General features: G+C 35.8%; 1 protein-coding gene across 1 annotated transcript in view; it reads right to left on the bottom strand.

The window, feature by feature from the left end:
* Positions 1 to 16746: 16746 nt before the first annotated feature.
* Positions 16747 to 24746, bottom strand: part of LOC150095284 (laminin subunit alpha-1-like) — a 1249242-nt gene continuing 1241242 nt past the window's right edge. Inside the window, exon 65 of the mRNA XM_090410638.1 lies at positions 16747 to 17165. Coding sequence (XP_090266764.1) covers positions 17023 to 17165 — 143 coding nt within the window. The 3' untranslated portion in view covers positions 16747 to 17022. The remainder of the gene's footprint in view (positions 17166 to 24746) is intronic.

Below are 24746 nucleotides of genomic sequence, written 5' to 3'. Positions count from 1 at the left end.
CACAATGTACCAATGTTAACTGACTACAGAGCTTCCTATAATCACCAGCTTTTTCTTCTACATGTATCCATTTTTGGCAGTAACCTTTTCTTGTTTCACCACTTCCCAAACAACTACCTCATGATCACTCTCTCACCAACCAGCAGCAGTATCAACACCTCATTGACAACTACATCTTGTGACGTTATCACAGGTTAGCATATCTACTCTCCACAAAATTTGAACCCACAGCCTTTTGGCTGTGGGTTCAAATCCCGCTGTGGGCTTGGATGTTTGTGATTGTCTGTAAAAATACTCATATGATGGTGGGTGGTAGATCACGTTGGTGTAGTTGCAGTTTGTTGTAGTTGGTAGATTGAGTGGAGACAGAGAGTTGTAGAGTAGGTGCCTCGTAGGTGTAGGTTTAGATGGAATATCAGCTCGGATGTTGCGTGAATGTGCAAAGGAATTGTCAATGCCTCTTACTTGGTTATTTAACTTAAGTTTGAACTGTGGCATGGTCCCTAGGGAGTGGAAGGAAGGCAAAGTAGTTCCTTTGCATAAAGGTGGCTCTAAAACTGCAACTTGTAAAAGCTTCTGTGCAGTACTTTTGTTTTCTTCCAGCTACTGCACAGAAGCTTTTACAAGTCAGAGTGATTGTTCTTAGAAGCAACAGAATCCTTAAAACATACTCCAAATCTCAACAAATATGGCTGTATAAATTTGCCTAAGATTTGGGAGACAGTCATCTTAAGCCATAACTAGTACCTGCTTTCTCTCTCTGTTTTTTTAGGACTTTAGTGTTTGTGTTGTTGCTACAATTTTTTTTTTTAGATAGAGGGCACCTAATTAGGACTTCAGTCTTTGTGTTGTTGCTACAATTTTGTTAAACTAGTCCGTTTGTTACACCATGTTGTTGTAGTTTCGCATACTGTGACAAACTGTGTTTTTGTGCTCTGAAGATGCTGCTTATAACACCAGCGAAATATCAGCACTAAGTCACTAATTATTTACTTATAATTCTGTGTTCTGATATATACCATTCAAAATTAAACAACATGTACGACATGTTGTTTAAGCCTTTCTACACATCAGCAGGAAAGGTCATGACATCGGTTTTGGGATGCTAAAGGCATTTTGTTTATTAATTATCTTGAAAAGGGTAAAACAATAACCAGAGAATATCATTCCGATCTTTTAACCAGACTAGATGAAAGACCCAGTTTGCAGAATCAAAAAATCATCTTTCATCAGGACACTGTACCTGCCCACAAAAGTATTTTGGCAATGGGAAAATTAAGGGATCTGCACTATGAATTGTTTGAACATCCATCCTTTTCCCAGATTTGGCTCCCTCTGACTTCTATCTCTTCCCAAAAGTAAAACTCTTCCTTGCTGGTCAGCGTTTTTCTTCGAATCAAGAGGTGATTGCAGCTGTAGAGAGGTATTTTGGAGATCTTACTGAGAAACACTAGAGGGACAGGATAATGGCGCTGGAGCATCGCTGGAATAAATGTATTAGTCTTAAGGGAGATTATGTTGAAAAATAAAAATAATTTTGTAATTATAAATTTGTTTTTTCATTGTTAGACCGAGAATTTTCAGACCACCTTATTATGTAACTTCTCCATACCTTCCGAACCATTTCTTTTTCTCTTTACTCATTCTAGAACCTTCTTCAAATCAAAATGTTTTCCCTACATCCTAGGTCAATCCCTTCCCTTTTTTGTTTACACATCCACTGACATCCTCTTGGAGCAGCAACCTGTCTCATGCTGTTTTCCTGTCCATCCTGAGTCTGCCCATTTCCCTGTTTGTCTTGCACACTTGTTCTCTCATTCTCTACACTCATGCTACCCATTTTTTCATTCATAAGCACCACTTCAGTTTCTTTCTGTTTCTCCTGCTCTTTCACATCACTTCTTACTTGCTCAGATTCATTCTCTACACACATTTCTCTCCATCACAGCAAAACCATTCAAATGCATTCCATCACTCTTATACAGTTCGATTTTTTCTTCACGCTCATTCCACACATTAACAAATTGCACTTATATTCAATATGACATTTCCACTAACATATCATTCATAAATCTTTCCTTCCACATAATTTCATCACCGTCATACGTGGGAAACATACTGACCACCTTTTCTATCACGTTATTAACTTTTATCTTTCTGAACAACCTACTGATATCCAATCTTACATTTTCCTTGTTCCCAATCAATTCACTTGTCCTTGCTCTCTTAACCTTTAATGAAATCTAACAACATCCTAATAAAACAGGCTACAATAATTCAGACCTTATTTAATCATCATCATAACGCTACTTACGTATATAGACCATATTGGTCTGTTCTGGTCTCATTATCCATCCAATAACCTTTTTTGCCTTCTCTTTCCAATTAGCTTATATTTTAGTATTTGTTTAGGATATCAGGTGTTGGAAATTTGGTTTACATGTTTTATCCATTTTTGTTTATAACTTATTTTTTTCTATTGATTTTGTTTTTAGTTCTTTTAAAATGTCTTCATTCCTTTTTTGATCTACTAATGTTTATTTTGCAGTTCTTCTCATAAATCTCATTTCACTTGTTTTTATTCTTTGTTTATCTTGTTTGCTTATTGCCAAATTTCACTGCCATATAATATAATAATGTAGGCACTGCTAAAGTATTGTATATTTTCAATATTTCCATGGATTGAGTGTTCTATTTATCAGTATTTATCAGGCCTATAATCTGTAAAAATTTTGAAGTTTTTAATTTTGTCTTTTTCTCCTTCATATGATATTTCACATCCAAGATAACTGAAAGTATTTATCTGTTCTATTATTTTATTATTAATATCTATTTTACTTTTAATTGGAGTTTGTCCACAAAATGCCATCGTTTTAGTTTTATCTATGGAAATTTTCATTCTAAACTGTTTTACTATAACGTTTAAATTATATATTGCTCTTTGTAAATTGTCTTCCTTATCTGATATTATTACCTGATCATCTGCAAATAATAGTATATTTATTTTGTTATTCCTGGAAATTTCTATACCTTGATTGTTTAAGGTGTTAAACTATATTAATATTTCATTAATGTAAATATTGAAAAGTGTTGGAGACAGAGGACATCCCTGTCTTACATTGTTTTTCAGACAACTTTTCATTTATTTTTATTTCTATTTCATTATCTTTGTATATATTCAATATTGCATGTAGTACAATATTAGGTATATTTATTCTTTGTAATATATCAAACACGGTATATAACGTTTTACTTTATCAAATGCTTTTTCGTAATCTATAAACAAAAGATGAATTTCTAAATTAAATTGTCTTCTTTTTTCTATAAGTAGTTTTAAACAGAAAGCTGCATCCATTGTAGAGTGTCCTTTTCCAAATCCATTGACATGCTAATATTTTTTCACTGTATATTTTTAGTTTTTCATTAAGTATTCTACTATATATTTTGTAGCACGTATTCAGTAAACTAATATATCACTAGTTAGCAGGTTTTGTTTTATCCCCTTTTTTAAATATAGTTTATATTTTTAAAATATAACCTCTCCATTCTATTGGTATTTGTCCATTTCTATATATTTTATTTAAAAATTTAAATAATCTTTTATGAAATTTTTTTCCAGCAAATTTATACAGTTGAGTTTATCCCATCTTCTCCTGCTGATTTGCCATTTTTTAATTTATTTATTTAGGTTGTCCTTTAATTCTTTCATTGTTATCATTTAAAGTATTTTGTAAGTTTCTAGTATAATTATATTTCATGCCAGTATTATTCGTCCAAAGATCTGTAAAGTAATCCAAGAATTCTTTTAAATCGATTTCACAATTTATATACATTGCGTCCTTCGATTGGAATAGGCCTACGTTCGATTCTCATCACGATGGGAGGAATCTTTATCTGGACAATTTCAATTGAAGGTGAGTTAGCCGATCTCATACGGAGGTAGCAGGCTTTTTTTTTTCTCCTGGAAACTCGGGTTTTTCATCCTGCATACAGACAAATCGGCCCTTCAGAACACACGCAATTTACAGACAAAAAATACTAGTTGTGGTGGTGGATGGTAGATGGCGTTGATGGAGATGATTCGTAGTAGAGGTTCGGCGTAGTGGTTGAGACAGTTGTAGGTGTCCTCCCGTGATGAGTCTTCGGACTCCTTGGAGTCACGAATAATAATAATAATAATAATAATTTATATTTGCAGTTTCTTTTATTCGGCGTAGTGGTTGAGACAGTTGTAGGTGTCCTCCCGTGATGAGTCTTCGGACTCCTTGGAGTCACGAATAATAATAATAATAATTTATATTTGCAGTTTTTTTTATATCTGCATTCATGTGTTTTAGTATTTTGTATGCATTGGGTTCTTATTTTGTATGTCATTTTCTAGATATGATACATATTTTTCCCAGCTTTCTCTGTGTCTCTTTTGGCTATTGCCCATCTTTTTTTTTTATATTATTATTAACATTTGACCTCCATGGAATCAGAGACTCATCGTGGGAGGTACGCTCTATTGCATACAATGCTCATCCAACCACGTCTTAAACTGATTCAATGTACCCACATCCACAACACACTCAGGCAATGTTCCCTCTAAGCTGTGTGCATGTGCGCACGCACGCACACATTATTATTATTATTATTATTATTATTATATTATTATTATTATTCGTGACACCTCCAAGGAGTCCAAAGACTGATCGCTGGAGGACACCTACAACTGTCTTAACCACTACTACAAATCATCTCCATCAACGCCATCTCCCGCCCACCTCCACCACTACCACAACTAGTATTTTTTGTCTGTAAATTGCGTGTGTTCTAAAGGGCCGATTTGTCTGTATGCGGGATGAAAAACCCGAGTTTCTGGGTGAAAAAAACCCTTCTACCTCTGTATGAGATCGGCTAACTCACCTTCGATTGAAATCATCCAGATAAAGATTCCTCCTGTCGCAATGAGAGTCAAACGTAGGCCTATTCCTATCGAAGGGCACAATGTACTGTTGTTCTTCCAATTGTGCTACGGAGGTGCTTGTTTTACACGTTTTACAACTAGCGCACAAAGCAAAAAAATATGCGCACACTAGATTTTCAAGAACATGTTAATGCCCTTTGTCTTAAATATCATGATTTTCTGGATGATACTACAGAAATAATTAGTCAGTTTAATGATTTCGAATTTTCTGTGCAAGAAAAAATTGAATGCAAAATGATATCAAATTTTACACAAATGGTTGTATTTGCTCTTCAAAATGAGCAGTTTTGTGATTTGGCAAAGTTGATGGATATTGGAGGAACCTTCCTTGCATCTAGTGCAGACTGTGAGCAAGGTTTTAGTGTAATGAATCAAATAAAAAACCAACCTAGAAACCGTTTAGAAGAATGTCATTTGGATATGCTAATGAGAGTGAAAAGTTACCAATTATATGGAAATTCAATTAATTTAGATAGTGTGTATAAAGAGTGGGTGCCAAAGACAGAAGAGAGAAAAAATAAAGAGAAAGAAGCTAGAACTAAGATAGAAGATGAGAATTAGTAATGGACTTATTATGAATGTTTAACAAGGTGAGAATTAGTAATGGGAATATTTTATTATGTATGTTTAGAGTTATTTGCAAAGTTAGAAAATTTAATTAAAGGCAATCAGTCACTAGTGTTATCTTTTTTTTTTTTTTTTTACTTTATTTCTTACTTCTAATCAGATCAATATTTAATACATATAAAATATTTATGTTTTATATGTATTTAAGCTCTGTGATTGATGTCACACAACTTACTTGGTGATGGTAATAATACACACACTTAGAATCCTATCTAGTATAGTCGGTATCGTGTTATCCTTGCATGCGAGAAGTTCCCGGATCGAGTCCTGCCCAAGGCTTGAATCGTGATTTCCAACTGTTTACTGGGGAGGCTACTGCCATGTGTGGGAACACGGTGGGGAGTTGGGATGACCTGGCTAACATCCCATGACACCAGAAGGTAAAGAGTAAACTAAAATCTTTTAAATTTTTTGCTTAAATGATCAGTATGGTGACTTGTATGGGTACGCACATACTTTTCAAAAGAAGGTAAATTTTGCACACACTCACAGCAAAAAATTAGATGGAACATTACACTCAGGCAATCCATTCCACTCACCAACCACCCTCCATACAAAGAACCTGCTTCTCACTTCTTTGCTCACACCCTCCTTATACAGTTTCTAGCAATGGCCTCTTGTTCTACTCCCCTCTCCCATTCTATGAAAAATCTCTTCCATGTCTACCTGATAACAACCCCTGACCAGCTTATATGTCTCAATCCTATCCCCTCTCTTCCTCCTATTCATGAGGCTCTGCAACTTACATTGTCTCAATCTGTCCTCGTACTCCACATTCCAAAGACTACTGACTACCTTTGTGAGTCTTCTCTGTACCCTTTCCAACATATCCTCGTCACCATGAACAACCAAATCTGTGCACAATAATCCATAGGAGGCCTGATCAAGGTCTTATACAATTGAATCATAACCTCTCTATTTCTGCATGAAACACACTTATAAATTGATCACTGAATACCTCAACAATGTCTTCTGCAGCAGTTACCATTCTACCACTTTCATCCCTTAACTTCATCTTTCCATGATCATTCTTCCTTCTACTTGCCACATATCTAAAAAAAACTAGGGGTTTTCTTAGCCTGATTTGCCAATTTATGCTCATACTCTACTTTTGTTTTCCTTTACTAACTGAGTCACTCTCCTGGCTTGTTCTTAATATTCTTCATGTGACTGATTACCATTATTCATCTTGTACTTCCTCCAAAGTACTTTCTTTTTCTAGATTTCATGCTTAAGCTCCACATTCATCCATTTTACACCTATCTTATTCAGCCTTTTGGCCTTTGGGACACATTCGTACATTGATGCTGTTATTTATTTCTTTGTAAGTTCCTATGCAGCATTTATTTCCTCACCACTCAACTCCTCGTTCCATGTTATAGCTCGAAGTTGTCTACTAAGCTTGTCATAATTACCAGCCTTATAAGTCCACATATATATCCTTTCCTCACAAAAGCCTGCATATGACTAGCCAAAACACAGGTGATTACTTCATGATCACTTACACCAACTGGAAGAAAATGTGAAACCCCCTCAAACAGTTACATCCTCTGATGGAATGATCAGATCTATAACTCTTGATCCTGGTGTGCCTTCCTTTACGTACTGCGCCTGAGATAGTTATCTCTCAAGAACTCGAGAAATTCACTTTCCTTATTCTGAAATGCTATCTCTTCATTCAAATCTATACTGCATAATTAAAATCACCCATAATAATTACCCTTCCTTTGTTCACTAATCCAAGTTGTTTATACATTTCTTCATCTCCACATTCCCAGGCCTATAGCAACATCCAACTAAATATATCTTCCTCTCAACCTCCACATTACACCACACTGACTCATAACCATTACCACTATTTCCCCCTTTCATGTCTACCTTATGTGGACTTAATTCCCCTGCTATTATCAGCAGCATATATTCAATTTCATCTTCTTGTTTTTATTATTATTATTATTATTACATGACACCCCCAGAGAGTCCAAAGTCTCATCGAGGGAGGCCACCTACTCTACAACTGTCTCCACCAACTTATGCCATCTACTGCCCACCACAATCACTGGTATTTCCACAGATAATCACAAACGTCCATGCCCACAGAGGGATTTTTTTTTTGCTACTTAACCATCTTTTAAACTCCAGCTTTTTATTTTCAATTATTGTTTTTATTTCCTTGTCCCATATATGTAATTTTTTATGCTATTTTTTGTGTTTCTAGACTTTCATATGCTGCTAATGCAATAATTTCTTTTATATTATTCCATTCTTTCTGAATGTCTTCATTTTCCTGTATTTTTTGAAAGTAGTTATTAATCCTCTGTTGGTATAAATTTCTTACACTTGAATCATTTAGTAGTCTTACTTTGTAATTAGATTTTGTTTCTCTAGTTTGTTTATTTTTCTGTATTTTTTGTAGCCAGTTTGGTGGAAACCATAATTTTGCATGTACTAAATAGTGATCTGTGTTGATTTCTAGCCCTCATCTAACTTTAATGTCTAGGAAGTGGTTTGCTGCTTTTTCATTTGATAAAAATGAAATGTCTTTGTAGCAAATGAAACTATTATTGATTTTTGTCCTCTTGCACACCATGTATATTTTTATGTTTGTAAAATATATTCAGTATTTTTAAATTATTATATATTGTATAATCAAAGAGTCGCTTTCCATTTTTGTTTACTGTTGGTTCTCCAAATTTTTGTATATTATTGTTAATATTTTTCATTCCTATTCTGGTATTAAGATCTCCAGATATAATTATTTCATTTTTTGTATATATCTTGTAAAAGTAATCATTTTCTTCATCTTTTCCTTCTTCAGGGGCATACACTACAACAACTGTTAAATTTTCTTTATTTAATTTTAATTACACTTCTAATATTCTATCATTCCAGTATGTATAATGAGTTATTTTTGCTGTAATTGATTTATGAATCCAAATCATTACACCAGCTTTTGCATGTATTTCTTTGTCCACTCCACTATATATGATATTGTAATTAGCTGTTTCTTTATTATTATTATTTAGGCCTCCAAGGAGTCAAAAGATTCATCGTGGAAGGTCCTTCCTAGGAAATACAAGTCTATCATACCACTCTTTAAACTAATTGACCGTTCTTGCTCCCACCACTCCATCAGGCAATGCATTCCATGGTTCGACCACCCTCCATGCAAAGAAACCACTCCTCACCCTCTTGCTCACAGTTTCCTTTTGTAACTTCAAGGGATAGCCCCTTGTCATCACTCCTTCCCGCAGTTCAACCAAGCAAAAGAACTCCCCAGTGTCAACCCTATAACTGCCTCTCAACAGTTTAAAAGCCTCAATCATATAACCTCTCCCTCTTCTATCCACCAAACTCTGCAGTCCACATTTCCTCAGCCAATCCTCATAACTAACATTCGACAGTCCTGAAACCATCTTTGTTATCCGCCTTTGTAACCTTTCCACAGTTAATTTATCCCCTTCCAATCCTGGGGACCAAATATGAGAACAATAGTCTGTGTGGTCTGATCAGGGTCTTATACAACAGAATGATAACTCTTTTATCTCTGCAGGTCAGCTTCCTTCTCATTATTACAGCAATCCTCTGTATTACCTTCACCACCTCTGCAATATGTCCCTTGAATTTCAGGTTTCTATCAATCATCAACCCCAGATCTCTTGTCTCCCCTACTTCCTCCAGTAGAGTATGCAGTGTCTCATCGATGTGTCCCAAACCTCAAGACCTTACATTTTGCTGCATTAAACTGACATCCCCATTCATTTTCTCATCTGTCTAGCTTATTCAAATCTTCTTGCAAGGCTACCACATCTGCACTATTACTAATAATCCTTCCCAGCTTCGCATCATCCGCAAACAACTGAATATCCCCTTGCAATCCACTGGCAATGTCATTGATATAAAGGTTAAACAATATAGGTCCCAGTACTGAGCCCTGTGGGACCCCACTTGTAGCCCTCTGCCTCCTTGAAACTTCCCCAACATACACAACTCTCTGATACCTACTGGACAGCCAATCCTGAATCCAGTTGACCAATCTGACATCCAGACCCATGTGCTGTAACTTAAATATCAGCTTATCATGTGGCACCCTGTCAAATGCCTTTGCTAAGTCCAAGAAAATGGCAGTATATGCCTTTCCGTCATCTACTGCTCTTGTAACTTTATTATAAAAGTGTAGCATTTTACTAAAACAAGAGCGCCCCTTAACAAATCCATGTTGACTCTCACAGATAACATTACCCTCATCTGCACAATTTTGTATATGGTCCCTAACTAATTTCTCCACGATCATAACAACTATTGACGAAGCCCGATCTGGCATATAATTGGACACTTCCAGTCTGCTACCACCCTTATGCAACTATCTTACCTTCCTTCCATTCCTTGGGCACCTTTCCCATAGCCAGACTTTCATTGAAAAGCCAGATCAAAAGAGCTGTCAGTTCTTTAGCACATTCTCTCAAAATTCGTGGTGAAATACCATCCAGTCCCACAGCTTTACTGACATCCAGAGTACTCAGTATTTGGAACATGCTCTCCTCCTGCATCTCTAAACCTCGAACCTGCCCTATCCCTCTTGTATTGAAATTTACTCCTCCAGGATGAAATACACCAATAAAGTGTTCATTAAACAATTCCACTATGTCCTCTGCATCAGTCACTCTATTCCCATTTTTATCGCACAATGTCATTCTTCTGCAATCATTTCTCCTCCTACTGGCCACATAGCTAAAAAATTCCCTAGGATTTTCTTTGGATCTTAGGGCCAATCTCTTCTCATATTCCAGTTTCGCCTTCCTTTCCATACTAGTCACTCTATTGGCCTGTGTCTTATATTCTTCATGCATCTGCTCTTCACCTGTCTCCTTATATCTCTTCCATAGCCTCTTTTTCGCATGCAATTCCTGTTTAATATTGTTTGTCATTCACTTTACACCAAATTGTGGCCTCTTTTTCACTTGTGGAATACAGCTTATTATTTGCTGCTAACAAATATTCCTTCACAATTTCCCAAGCACTAATGCTATCCCGGCCTTCCAATCCCTCCCTCCATGTAACTTCCCCAAGTTGATGTCTAAGACTATTATAATCCCCTGCCTTATAATTCCACATATGTTCCTGTCTCTTTGATACTCCTGCATGTCTATTCATCTTCCAAGTCAAAACCACATGGTTACTCTCTTCAAGTATGGTGGTAGAAAATATTTGAGAGGAATGGTCACTCTCTCTCCATATGGTGGGAGAGATGTCATCTCAGTTATTATCAGCTCTTCTGATGCTATGACCAAATCCAAAATTCCTGAACCTCTTGTTCCCTCTATTACATGTTGCTGAAGACATTTGGCTCCAAGAATTCTAGAAATTCCATTTCCTTATTACTACATGCATCTTCCTCATCCCAATTTATACTGCTGTAGTTAAATCTCCCATAACAATCATTATTCTTGCACTTGCCAAGCTCAACTGTCTAAACATCTCCTGGTCCCCACACTCTGTGCTCCTTGGTTTGTAGCAACACCCCACTAAATATCCCGTCTTACCCATCTCTACCTCACACCATATGCTTTCAAAATCAGTCACTACGTTCCAAAGTCTCCACTCTTAGAGGACATAAATCGTCACTTATCATAAGCAGTAGTCCATCACCACGCTTTCCCTTCCTATCCTGCCGAAAAATGCTGTACCCCTGCTACTTTTATTCCTGTTATTATATCCTCTTCTGTCAACCATGTCTCAGTGATCCCAATAATCTTTGACCAGGATGATGCTATCAGCACCACCAATTCCTCTCCTTTATTCCAGATACTCCTGGCATTAGTATAAATCTTAAAAATGCCACTGTTTCTATACCCAGCATTATCCCCTCTAGACGCCATTGGGCTCAGCGTTACCTGATGTCATCCCCCTTCTCCCAAGTACCCATTCCCACAAGAGGCCACCCCTGCTACCATCCACCTTGGGAATTCTAGTTTCCCTGCATTGACACACTGACTCGTTAAGAACAGCAATCTCTCCAGATGCCTACGTCCTTCCTCATTCAAATGCAAGCGGTCCCTCACATACAATTCCTCTCTGTCCTCAAAAACCCTCCAAGCATCCACATATTATGTTCCTTTAAGTTTCTTTTTTTTTGTTTCTGTAAGAACTGCAATTTGTATATTGTTGTCATTTTAAATTTTATCTAATTCTTCATCTTTATGTGCTGTGCTTCTAATATTCCATGTAGCATATTTCACTATGTTTTTCTTTTTCCAAAGTTTTTTAAATTTTCCAGTTTGTGGTCATTTCCCATGTTTTCTGCCCGGTTTGGATTTTGTTGAGACTTGAAAGTAATATATGTTTCCTTATGTCAAGTGACTAGCATGATGATAGGTATCCTAGTGGAGGGACTGCCATCTTATGACAACTATGCTTGCCTTTTTTAGTAGATAGTGGAAACCACAGTTTGAGAGGAAAGAATCACCCTCTCGCCCTCGAATTGCTCTAATAGCACTAGGGGAGGTGGAGTAAGAAGTGAGATAGAGAGAGAGAGTAGAGGAAAGAAGAGTAGAAGACAAGTTGCCAGATATGATATACCAAGTATATATTGTAAGAAGTAAGATCAGATCTATCTCGGGTTTGCCATGCCTGTACTCACCAATGTGAGCCCCTGAGAGACCTTTACAGTCCAAAGATCTGTAAGTAATCCAAGAATTCTTTTACAACTATTTCACAATTTATATTTGCAGTTTCTTTTATATCTACTAAAATACTAAAACACATTCACGTGTTTTAGTATTTTATATGCATTGAGTCTTATTTTGTATATGTCATTTTCTAGATTCTAGATATGATACAAATTTTTTCCAACTTTCTTTGTATCTCTTTCTAGTTTCTCTTTTGGCTATTGCTCGTCGTTTTTTATATTCAATTTCATGTTGTTTTTTGCTACTTAACCATCTTTTAAAAGCCAGTGTTTTATTTTCAATTACGGTTTTTTTTTATTGTCCCATATGTGTAATTTTTTATTTTTATGATTTTTTTTGTGTGTTCTTAGACTTTTATGTGCTGCTGATGCAATATTTCTTTTATATTATTCCATTCTTTCTCAATGTCTTCATTTTCTTGTATTTTTTCTAAGTAGTTATTAATTATACCTCTGTTGGTATAAATTTCTTATACTTGAATCATTTAGCAATCTTACTTTGTAACTGTTTCTCTAGTTTATTTTTTTGTCTTTTTTGTACCGGTTTGGTGGAAACCTTAGTTTTGCCAGCACTAAATAGTGATCTGTCTCGATTTTTAGCCCTCTTCTGACTTTAATATCTAGGAAGAGGTTTGCTGCTTTTTCATTTGCTATAAAGTAGTCTATTTTGATTTTTGTCCTCTTGCACACCATGTATATTTATGTATATTTTTGTTTGTAAAATGTATTCATTATTTTTAAATTATTATATATTGTATAATCAATGAGTCTCTTTCCATTTTTGTTTACTGTTGGTTCTCCAAATGTTTGTATATCATTGTTACCTTTTTTCATTATGATCTCCAGTTATAATTATATTGTCTGTTTAATTTAATTTTTCATATATTCTTTGTAACTCTGTGTAAAAGTAATCATTTTCTTCTTCTTTTCCTTCTTTAGGGGCATATATTCCAACAACTGTTAAATTTTCTTTATTTAATGTTAATTGCACTTCTAATATTCTTTCATTCCAGTATGTATAATGAGTTATTTTTGCTTTAATTGATTTATGAATCCAAATCATTACATCAGCTTTTGCATGTATTTGTTTGTTCACTCCACTATATATGATATTGTAATTAGCTGTTTCTTTTTTGTTTCTGTAAGAACTGCAATTTCTATATTTTCATCATTTAAAATTTTATCTAATTCTTCTTCTTTATGTGCTATGCTTTCCATGTAGCATATTTCACCAAGTTTTTCTTTTTCTGAAGTTTCTTAACCTTTTCCAGTGTGTGGTCTTTTTCCCATGTTTTCTATCTAGTTTGGATTTTGTTCAGACTAGAAAGTAACATGTGTTTCCCTATGTCAAGTGACTAGCATGACGATAGGTATCCTAGTGGTGGGGCTGCCACCTTAAGATAACCAGGCTTACCTTTTTTTAGTAGATAGTGGAAACTTCAGTTTGAGAGGAAAAAGTCATCCCTCATCCTCGAATTGCTCTAATAGCACTGGGGGGATTAAGAAGTAAGAGAGAGTAGAGGAAAGAAGACCAGTCCACATATATGATATACCAAGTGTATATTGTAAGAAGTAACTCCTATAGGTATAGATGACCTGCCATTGCTTCTGCCTAATATCTCCACCTCTGGGCCTGGCTCCCACTGAAGAGACCTCAATAAAGGTCGAAACTAGTCTGGGTAGTGGCCCTTCCCTTAATGCATAATATTATACATATCTGTAAGGACATGTGTTTTGCATTATGGGAGATACTGAGATAGGAGTGATGCTAGCTTGCTCCACCTTTGCTGCGAGTTGCCTGGTGTTGTACTACCTTATCCCAGTTCTGAAGATATTTTCAGGTGCAAACTTTGTTTGCTCACACTTGGATAAAGGATTAAACTAAATTTATTATTGTAAGAAGTAAGATCAGGTATCTTGGGTTTGCCATGTCCATACTCACCAATGTGAGCCCCTGAGAAGTACCCTTATTTAATTTATAGTAATTATATCAGAAGAAACTGGACCTTGTTTTATTATTTATTTTCAAAAATTAATAGCATGTCATAAATGTTGATAAGTAGCAGATTATACTATAGTTCATTTTACTGCAATATGGGTGTGAAATTTAATATAACATTGTGTCCAAAAGATATATTTCGGTGATTACACCACATTTTTTTATTATTCAGTTATATAAAACACTGAAATAATAGTTCCCGACAAGTTTCGTAAATCGTATGATTTACATCTTCAGGGGTAAATAGTATAACTTAAAGTTTAAACAAGAGAATTAATAAATACAAATCATTGTATTTATTAATTCTCTTGTTTAAACTTTAAGCTTAAATCTCTTATTAATTCTCTTGTTTAAACTTTAACTTAAAATCCATTGCAAGAGCAATGGATTTTGTAGACTCCTGGTTTTTTAAGAGGATGATGAGGTGGTTTTGGTGGATGTAGGAATCTTGAGATTTTTTCCATAGGAAGGAAGGCTACTTCTATGTTGTGTTTGTTCATTAATTTGGCTAGCTTATCTGTAATATTTTTGATATAAGGAAGCGAGATTGCATTTTTGTAATCCTGTTTTATTGTGTTGTTAGCTGGAGGCATTTTAAGGATTCTCTTGATGGTTTTTGTTTCATATCCATTCTGTTGGAGGATTTGTGTTAAGTATTTTAGTTCTTCATTACATCTTTCTTGTGTGCTGGAGATATTGTATGCTCTGTCTCGAAGAGTTTTAATTAAGCTTATTTTTTGTGAAGGATGTTGGTGTGAGGTTGCATTTAGAAATCTTCCAGTATTTGTCGGCTTCCTATATACTGAGAAGGAGAGTTTACTTTCTTCATTAACTTCTAATAGAATATCCAGAAAAGGAAGTTTTTTATTTTTTTCTTGTTCTAAAGTGAATTTTATGGTGTGCAAATTGTTGAGATAATCTTTGAAATTGATAAGTTCATCGTCCACATATGCTATGTGGACGATATTCTCATCATATTCAATGGAACAAGATGAGAATATCGTCCACATAGCATAGCCATATTTTTGGTTTTTTATAGTAATTCTTAACAGCATTGTTTTCAGACTTTTCCATAAATAGGTTAGCTAATACCAGTGATAATGATGAACCCATGGCCAGTCCTTCTTTTTGTTCCCAGATTCTATCTTTATAGGTGAAAAAAGTATTGTTTATACAATGTTTAAAAAGATTCAAGATTCTCTTGTTTAAACTTTAAGTTATACTATTTACCCCCTGAAGATGTAAATCCTACAATTTACGAAACTTGTCGGGAACTATTATTTCAGTGTTTTATATAACTGAATAATAAAAAAATGTGGTGTAATCACCAAAATATATCTTTTGAACCAATTAGCCACAGAAGTCTACGCCTGCAATAACACTGTGTGTTTTGGACACGAATCCAAGCTGCTGAAATGAGGTTCCTTCGAGGGTTTGCGGGGCTGAAAAGACTCGACAGTCAGAAGCTCTGCAATTCGGGCAACCCTCAATACTCAACCATTGCTTCTCCGTGTTGAGAGATCACGGTTACGTTGGTACGGGCACCTGGTCAGAATGCCACAAGAAAGGCTCCCCCCCCAGCAAGCCCTCTTTGCCAAGCCAGAGGGTGGGAGGTCACGTGGAAGGCCAAGGACTTGCTGGATAGACACGACTGGGAGTCCCACCAGAACACCTGAACTTGGTGGCGGAGGATCGTGACTATTGGAAGTTCCTCTTGCAGCTGCTGCTCCTACAACCCAATTAGGAAAGATGGGCCTTGAAGATGTATGTATTGTGTGTGTTTAGCTCTTGAGAACAATTTTAATATTGGGACTGAAAAATCAATTATTTTAAATGACAAAATTATCACTAGTTTTCCTGTGAAAACAAACATGAAAGTTAATCATTAGATTGACAGTTAATAGAGGTTTATGTATATTTTGCCATAATTTTATTTTCAAGACCAATACAGAAAGAATTACAAACGTTCAAGAGCATTGAATGATATATATATAAACACTACCTACATAAGAGGTAGTTTACAAAATTTCTGTTTATAGTTCTTTCTATATAATTGTCCTGAAGATGTCAAAAAATTAAATCAAGGCAAAAATAAGTTTCATGAAAGTTAAAATGACCTGTACAGTTATTCTAGTCAATAATAGTAGTTTTTGTTTGTTTGTTTTTTTCCCCCCTCTAACTTGTAAATTTTGGGAACACATCACTATTAAATTTTTTAATATAACGGCTGATAAGAAAAGACGATTTTTGCACTCACCCTCCAAACTAAGGGAATGTATGAGTTTTTTTTATTATTATTTTATTTTATTTTAGTAGGGATTTGAAAAAATGACAAAGATTAGGAATCCCCATTCTAGATGATTTTATTTATTTTGTGTGAAGAGTTAAAAAGCATGTTGATTGTTCTTATAGCATAACAGGTAAGTTTAATGTTTTTTGTTGATTTACATAAGAAAACCAAAATGTGATGAAGAAGAGATTTAATTACATAGAAACATAATGATTCTGAACACATTTTGACATTGATGATTAACAAAAGATACTATACTGTACATATGGCATTACTTATTTTAGAGAATGGGATAAATTACCCTGTTTTGACTGTGACAAGAAAGGCAGGTGAATTCATGAAAATATAATTACATAAATACATCTATACAGCACCACTCTTTTTCACACAGAAACTCTCATTTCAAAATAAATTAACTTTACAACTATTTAGAACACAGAATTTGGTTGCTAGAAAGAGGGGCATGAATTAGGAACAACCTTAGTTAGTGAGGCCATATCTATCCAATCAACCCGTCTATCGTTAATGGCCACATTTCGAAGACATCCTGTAAAATTATTATTTTCATAAAGTACACCCTGTGGACGACCATCTGAAAGAAAAAAAAAACAATTTTATCTAAAATGTCCAGCAATGCTATTTGATGAGTGATTCATTCTACTATTTAGATATAGTAGGAATAATAGATGCATAAAGCAGTAGTTGAAGAATAAAAGATAATAGTGCAATAGTAAAGGTAATCAAGATGGTAATCCAAAGAAGATTTGGAAGGACCTACTATTCTTACCTGGGAAGTAACAAATGCCATTAGGAAACTGAAATCGGGAAAAGCTCCAGGAATGGATGGAATTATGGCAGAATATCTAAAGGCTTTAGATGATAAAGCTATAAGATCACTGACTGACATATGTAATAAAATATACGAAACTGGATACCTGTCAAAAGATTTTAAACACTCAACGTTCCTACCAATACCTAAAAAAAAAATCAACTGATTGTTCTGAATGTGAAGAATACAGAACAATCAGTCTGATCAGTCAGATAGAAAAAGTTATGTTATATATCATCCTAGAAAGAAATAAACATAAAATCAAAATGGAAATTAATGAAACACAATCTGGTTTCCAGGAAAATAAAGGAACTAGAGGACTCTTCAACATTAGAACTATTATAGAAAGATATCTGGAGAAGCAGAAAGAAATTTACTTATGTTTTATTGACTACACAAAGGTCTTTGACAATATACAACATGAACAACTAATCAAATGCATCAGAAATTTAGGAGTAAATGGTAAAGATACCAGATTACTGATAAATCTATATTGGGAGCAAACTGCCTCAATAAAAATATCAGGAGAAATCTCGGAGGAATTCCCAGTAAAGAAGGGTGTCAGACAAGGCTGTGTTCTTTCTCCTATATTGTTTAACCTCTATACTGGAAATATCTTCCAGCAATTAGAAGAATTTAAAAGAGTCAACATAGGAGGCAGGAATATAAACAACTTAAGATATGCAGATGATACAGTACTGCTAGCTGAAAATAACAAAGACCTTCAAAAAAACCAAAACCATGCTGGTAACAAGAGAAAAAGGAAAAATACCTGATATAAGTATTAAGATCAGAAGAAATACTTTAGATCAAGTAGAGAGTTATATATATTTGGGTCACCTAATTACAGAGAATGGAAAGTGTGAACAGAAATATTAAGAAGAATAGAAATTGCTAGATCACCCTTCATTAGCATGAAAAACATTCTGACCTGAAGGGAAATCCACACAAAAACAAGAATTAGGCTATCCAAATGCTGTGTGGTGAACACTGCTATATGGAGCAGAAGCCTGGACAATATCAAAATATTGTGAAAATAAATTAAAAGCCTTTGAGATGTGGATCCTCAGAAGAATTCTTAGAGTCCCATGGACTGCCAAAAAAAAAACTAATTTAGAAATGATTGGAGAAGATAGGAATCTGTTGAAAACCATTAAGAAAAGGAAAACCACCTACCTTGATCACATACTAAGGCATGAATCCCTACAAAAAAACACTTCTAGAAGGAATGATACAAGGAAAAAGAAGAAGAGGAAGATAAAGAACAGATTGGATGGGAAACATTATGGACTGGACCTTTTGTCCTATGAAGAATGCAAAAGAGAAGCATAAAACTGTACATGGTGGAAGCTCATGATAGTCAACCTCCTGGAAGGAGATGACATCTGACAAGACAAAGGTAATCAGTGTATTATACATGTATGATAGTGATAAGATGAGGCAGAGAGCAAAGATTATGAATAATATGTTAGCAGAAATATGTGAAGAGAAAGGAGTGCAGTTTGTAAATGTGTGGAACGTGAATGTGCAGTTTGAAGGATGAATAGAATTATATAAGAAAGACATACTGCATTTAAGCGGGTTTCATATATTATTCTTATTCGTGATGCCTCAAAGGAGTCCAAAGACTCATCGTGGGAAGACGCCTACTATACAACTGTCTCCACCACTACACCAAACCTCTACTACCAATCATCTGAATCAATACCATCTACCGCTCACCACAACTAGTATTTTTTGTCTGTAAATTGCATGTGTTCTGAAGGGCTGATTTGTCTGTATGCAGGATGAAAAACCCGAGTTTCCGGGAGAAAAAACCCTGCTATGAATCATTTGGAGAGGTGGTTGCTGGAAAGGATAATAATGAGTGCAGAGATTGGATTTGAGCAAGTAAGAAGTAATGTGGAAGATCACAAGAGTAAGGAAGGAGGAATTGAAGTGGTGCTTATTAATTGAAAAGTAGGTAGTGTGAGTGGAGGATGAGAGAACAAGTGTGTAAGACAGACAGGGACATGGGGAGGAGGGAATTCAGGATAGACAGCAGGACACAATGTGATAAGGCAAGAAAAGAATGGATGGCCTGGGATATGGTGGTGGTGGTTGTTGGGAGGGGAGGAACAGTTAGGTTTGATGAGGGTACAAGGATAGGTAATGTGAGAGAGAGAGAGAGAAATGGCTTGAAAGGCATGGAGAAGTCACATCTAACAAGTGATATTGGTGAAATCTGTTATTGATCCACAGACGAACTGTTATGTTTGTATATGAATGCAGGAAGTATCAGAAACAACTAGGAATGAAGTTATAAATTAAAGATACCAAGAAATTACCGTATTTGCTGTATAAGACGCCCTTTTTTCTTTGAAAATGGGTCTGAAAAACAGGGTGCAACTTATACGCCAATACTTAGTTTTTTATTATTTTCATTTCTGGAAATTTTCTCTGTTCCGAGTTATGCGATTTCTTTATTATGGCTTCCTTGCAGTGTGTGTGAGAGCATTCCAGTTACATAGAGCAGTGTTTCTCAAACTTCAGACATCCATATGACTGAAGTTTGAGAAACTAGACGTTCTTTGAGGAAAATAAGGCGTTCATATGACTGGTGCAGTATTAACAAAAGATCGTGCTACTAAATGACAAAGACAAGCCAACAGTTGAGTTGAAATGCTAATTCTCTTCGACTGAATTCCTTATATAATATCTGAAACACATTCACTATATATTTCTTCATATTAACACGTTCACTCAAACAAAATCATATGTTGCACCGGCAACATGTGGTTTTGCTTGAGTCATAAAGCATTTTCTGTGGGAGGGAGACATGCGATTCATTAGTTAGTGCCGTTTTTACTCCAGTTGTTTCTAATTGCACTGTTTGTTGAGAAACATATTGCACAGCCTGCAGATGTCTCTGTACCTTATTCAGTGATACAATAGGAACGTTTTACGATCTCGAACTTCACGGATACATTAAATTTTATTCCATGCATTAATGATGCATAACCAAAAATTGCCATGGACCCCCTGAAGACCTTTCATGTACCCCCGGGGGTACGCATACCATACTTTGAGAAACACTGACGTAGAGTTCAGTGGATGCGCATGCGCTGTCATCGATGATCACAGCTGTGTCCTGTTCATTTAAACTTTCCAATTGTTGTCGCAGTTGTGAACGGTGATAAATTTCTGCCATTAAATTTTCTCTAAATTTCTTGGCAAATTATGGCTGAAAAACGTCGGCACTGTTACAATATTGCATACGCTAAAGAACATGGAAACAGGGCTGCAGAGAGGCATTTTGGACCACCCCAAACTGATAAATAATGATAAGAACTTGGCAGAATCAGGAAGAGGATTTAAAAAAGCAACTCACAGTAAACATAACCTACGAAGTGGAACTGCAAAATGGCTAGAACTTGAGGCAGAACTGAATACTTGGATTTTAGACCACAGAAAAGCTGGACTTTCAGTGTCTACAAAAATGATTATTCATCAAGCGAAAGCGATAGCCACTAACAGAAGGATCGCCAACTTTACTGGATCAACATCATGGTGTTCAAGATTCATGGAGAGAAACCAGCTATGTATGCAGACTAAAACAAAAATATCACAGAAGATGAATATGAAGAAAAAATTATTGAATTTCATCGATTCGTCATTAATGCAAGGAAACGAGAAAATTTTGAACTTGCGCAAAATAGGAAACATGGATGAGGTTCTGCTGACTTTTGATGTGCCCTCAAACAAAACTGTATATTCCAAGGGCACTAAAAGTGTTACTATTAAAACTTCGGGGCATGAAAAAACTCACTACATGGCTGTTTTATCCTGCTATGCTGATGGGACAAAACTGCTGCCATTGATTTTTAAAAGGAAGACGCTACCCAAAGAAAAACTGCTTAAAGGAGTGTTTGTACATTGGTCTAGGCGCCCTGGTGGACTGTTGAAGAAGCCTGCCATGCTAGTATGGGATCAGTTTCATTCTCACAGAACAGACGATGTTACAAATAAACTCAAGGAATTGAAAACTCAGCTGTAATTCCAGGAGGTCTAACTAGTCAGCTTCAACCTTCAAATGTCTGTATTAATAAACCATTTAAGGGATTTATGAAGGAGAAATGGAACAGCTGGATGAAGTCTTCAGATTTTGAGGTTATGCCATCAGGAAAAAGGAAGAGGCCTAGCATTTCGCAAGTTTGTGAGTGGGTCAAAGCTTCATGGAATGCTGTTAAAACTGAGACAGTGGTTAAATCATTTAAGAAGTGTGGAATTAGTAATGCACTGGATGGTACAGAGGACAAATTGTTGTAAGAGGACTCAGATTCTGATTTAGAATAGGTATCAAGTGTCTCTTCATTTAGCTCTGGAGATGAATTTCAGGGTTTTGACGATTAAAAGGTGGGTACTCTTTCTTAGTTAGATTAGGTATTTGTTGAAAGTAGACCTACTTATTACTTTATATTTGAAATACTGATAAATTTTTTTTTCCTAAAAAATGTGTACAAAAAAAGGGGGGTGCGTCCTATACGCCGGCAAATATGGTATATACTTGGTTTAATCCCTTATCCAAGTGTAGGCAAACAAGTTTGCACCTGAACTATTTCAAGGACTGGAGAAACTCTTATATAGGAGCTTATAACTTCACATCACTTGCCTTAGTATCCCATAATGCAAAGCACATATCCTTACGGTGGATGTATAATGCTATGTATTATGGGAAGGGTCACTACCCAGACTGGTTTCGACCTTTATTGAGGTCTTGTCAGTAGGAGCCAGAACAGAGGTGATACCAAGGTTGAAGTAATGCAGAAGTCATATTTCCATATACGAGTTGCCAAAAGGTATCAGACCTTATTATTGAAATATTCTGGATTAGAGATAGTTGTTGGAAGTTTTTCCACTTGGTTATACTAAATTAAAGCCTTTTGGCAACTCGTATATGAAAATATGATATCTGCATTACTTCAACCTTGGTATCACCTTAGAGTCTGGATCCCACTGACGAGACCTCAATAAAGCTCAAAACCAGTCTTGGTAGTGACCCTTCCCATAATGCATAGCATTGTACATACCCGTAAGGATATATGCCTTGCATTATGAGATACTAAGGTAAGTGATGTGAAATTATAAGCTTCTATATACGAGTTTCCCCAGTCCTGAAAATAGTTCAGGTGTAAACTTGTTGGCCTACTCTTGGATAAAGGATTAAACCAAGTGGAAAAACTTCCAAAAACTATCTCTAATCCATAGGAATGAAGTTGTTGCATTGATTGAGTTTGTTGAATAAGCGAGACGTGGCTGGATGAGGAGAGGACATCCTGACAGGAACAGAGATGGACAGGTATGATATTTTTCTTGCAGATAAACTAAAAAACAAGGTGGTGTACCCTAGATGACAGAAAAGAAGCTATGTTTGTACAATATAGAGATGCAAGGGTGAAATAGTGACAGTGGTATTGAAGTGGTATAGTGTGAGATAGAGGTTAATATAATGAAATATTTAGCTGGATGTTGCTATAGACATGATAACACAGAGAATGGTGACAGTGAAATGTATGAGCAAATTAACCAACAAATAAGAAAAGGGATTATGGATGATTTTAATTATGGAAATACAGAATGGGATGATGAGATAGCATCTGAAATTAAGGAAAGTGAATTTCTCGAGTTCTTGAGAGAGAATTACCTTAGTCAGTATGCAGCAGAGGGTACATGAGAACTGAGATTCTGGCTTTGATCCAAGAATCTAAGTTCTCACATAGAGGATGTCATTATAAATGTCAAATCTCTCTTTGGTTGGTGAGAGTGATCATGAAGCGAATACCTGGGTGGTTGCCAGCCATGTGAGGAAAGGATATATGTGGAACTACATGGCTAATTATTATGAAAAGCTCAGAAGATAGCTTGCAATGGATGTCTTTCATCCTTGTGAATGTGACATCATGTGGTGTTGGAGAGCAATGGAAATGGAAGGGGGGGGGGAGAAGAGACCGACTGTGAGTGAATAAGCAGTATATGGGAAACCAAGAAAACTTGATGTTAATACGGCAGCAGGAATTGATGATATATCACCATGTGACATTTTCTCCAAAATATATTACAGACAGCTTGTCAGAGCACTAGGTCAATAATTGTTTACTTGTGTTGATACTTTCTTGGTTTTGGGATGGAAATGATAATTGACTTATGCCAAGAATCTAGAAACTCTTCATCTGGAAGTATTCTGTTGTATAGTAAGATTAGGAGATCCATAGAAGAAGATGGAAAATGTTTAAGCATCTCATAATGGATGTCATCAGGACCTACTACACTGGGTTGACATAGTAAAAGAGCTCTTTTTAGTTCCTCCATAATGAATAGCTGAATGTACAGCTCTTTCAATATTAAAAACTCAGAAGGACATGAAGTTGTTGCTCAGATTCTAGAAATCTTTTCTCCCAAAGTGTTAACAATAGCTTTGAGATCAGCAACAATACATCCATAAGTAGATATAGAATGCAAATGGTGCATTCTATATTTACCCTTAATTTTTCACATTTGAATTCCATACAATTTTTGCATCTTTGATTAAACGATGATGTATATTGCATCCAAGATTTTTTTTTTTTTTTTTTGACTCTGATTATTACATAACTTGCTTTGGCTTGAGCATGTTTAAAAGCCATCAGATTTGATGCAGTAGGATATTTAAGAAATATACCCCATGCTCTGTTTGGGTCTTTTCTGACTACTTTGCACTTGGTTCCATTACAATGCAGCGTTACATTGCCATCATCACAGATCACAAAAAACAATGATATGTGCATGCAGGCGCTAACACTGGGCATATGAAGCTGAATAAAGGCAACCAAAGTCAGGCCTAGAGTCCTAAATGGCATCCCCTAGTGGGCTAAATTGGGTAGTCTTGGCCATTGGGCTCAAAATCTGAGAATGAGCTTCCCAAATTTGGGACAGTTTCATGCACCAAAATTTGAGGAGGTTTGGAAAGTTTTGCAGGGCTGAGGTAGATCTGACGAATAGCCTTTCATATTTGTATTTGCTGCGGTGTAAGAAAGAGTGGCCTTCTGCAAGTGTATCCTGCATGGGTGTCCAAAGCATGTTCAGCAAGTCCTGAGAGGCTTTCTTCATGGAACTGGATGTTGTCCTTGTGTTCAAAAATTCTGATATTGGCTGTCCTACTGGTTCGGCCATAGTTCAGTTTGCAACTGCAAGGGACCTGGTAGGTCTAGGGAATGTGTCTGGTCTTTGGTAGAGCAGATGCCAATTTTTTATGTGGTTGTAAGGTTGTGTTTCCTTAGGACTTTTGTCAATTTTTCAGATGTGTCCTGGATATATGGGATGGTTATA

The sequence above is a fragment of the Typopeltis vanoorti genome, chromosome 20, assembly GCF_054136105.1.
Source record: "Typopeltis vanoorti isolate ZY-2024b chromosome 20, IOZ_Tvanoo_1.0, whole genome shotgun sequence".
Taxonomy (NCBI): domain Eukaryota; kingdom Metazoa; phylum Arthropoda; class Arachnida; order Uropygi; family Thelyphonidae; genus Typopeltis; species Typopeltis vanoorti.
Note: the sequence above shows the minus strand (reverse complement) of the source record. Positions and strands in the feature narration are given on the sequence as shown.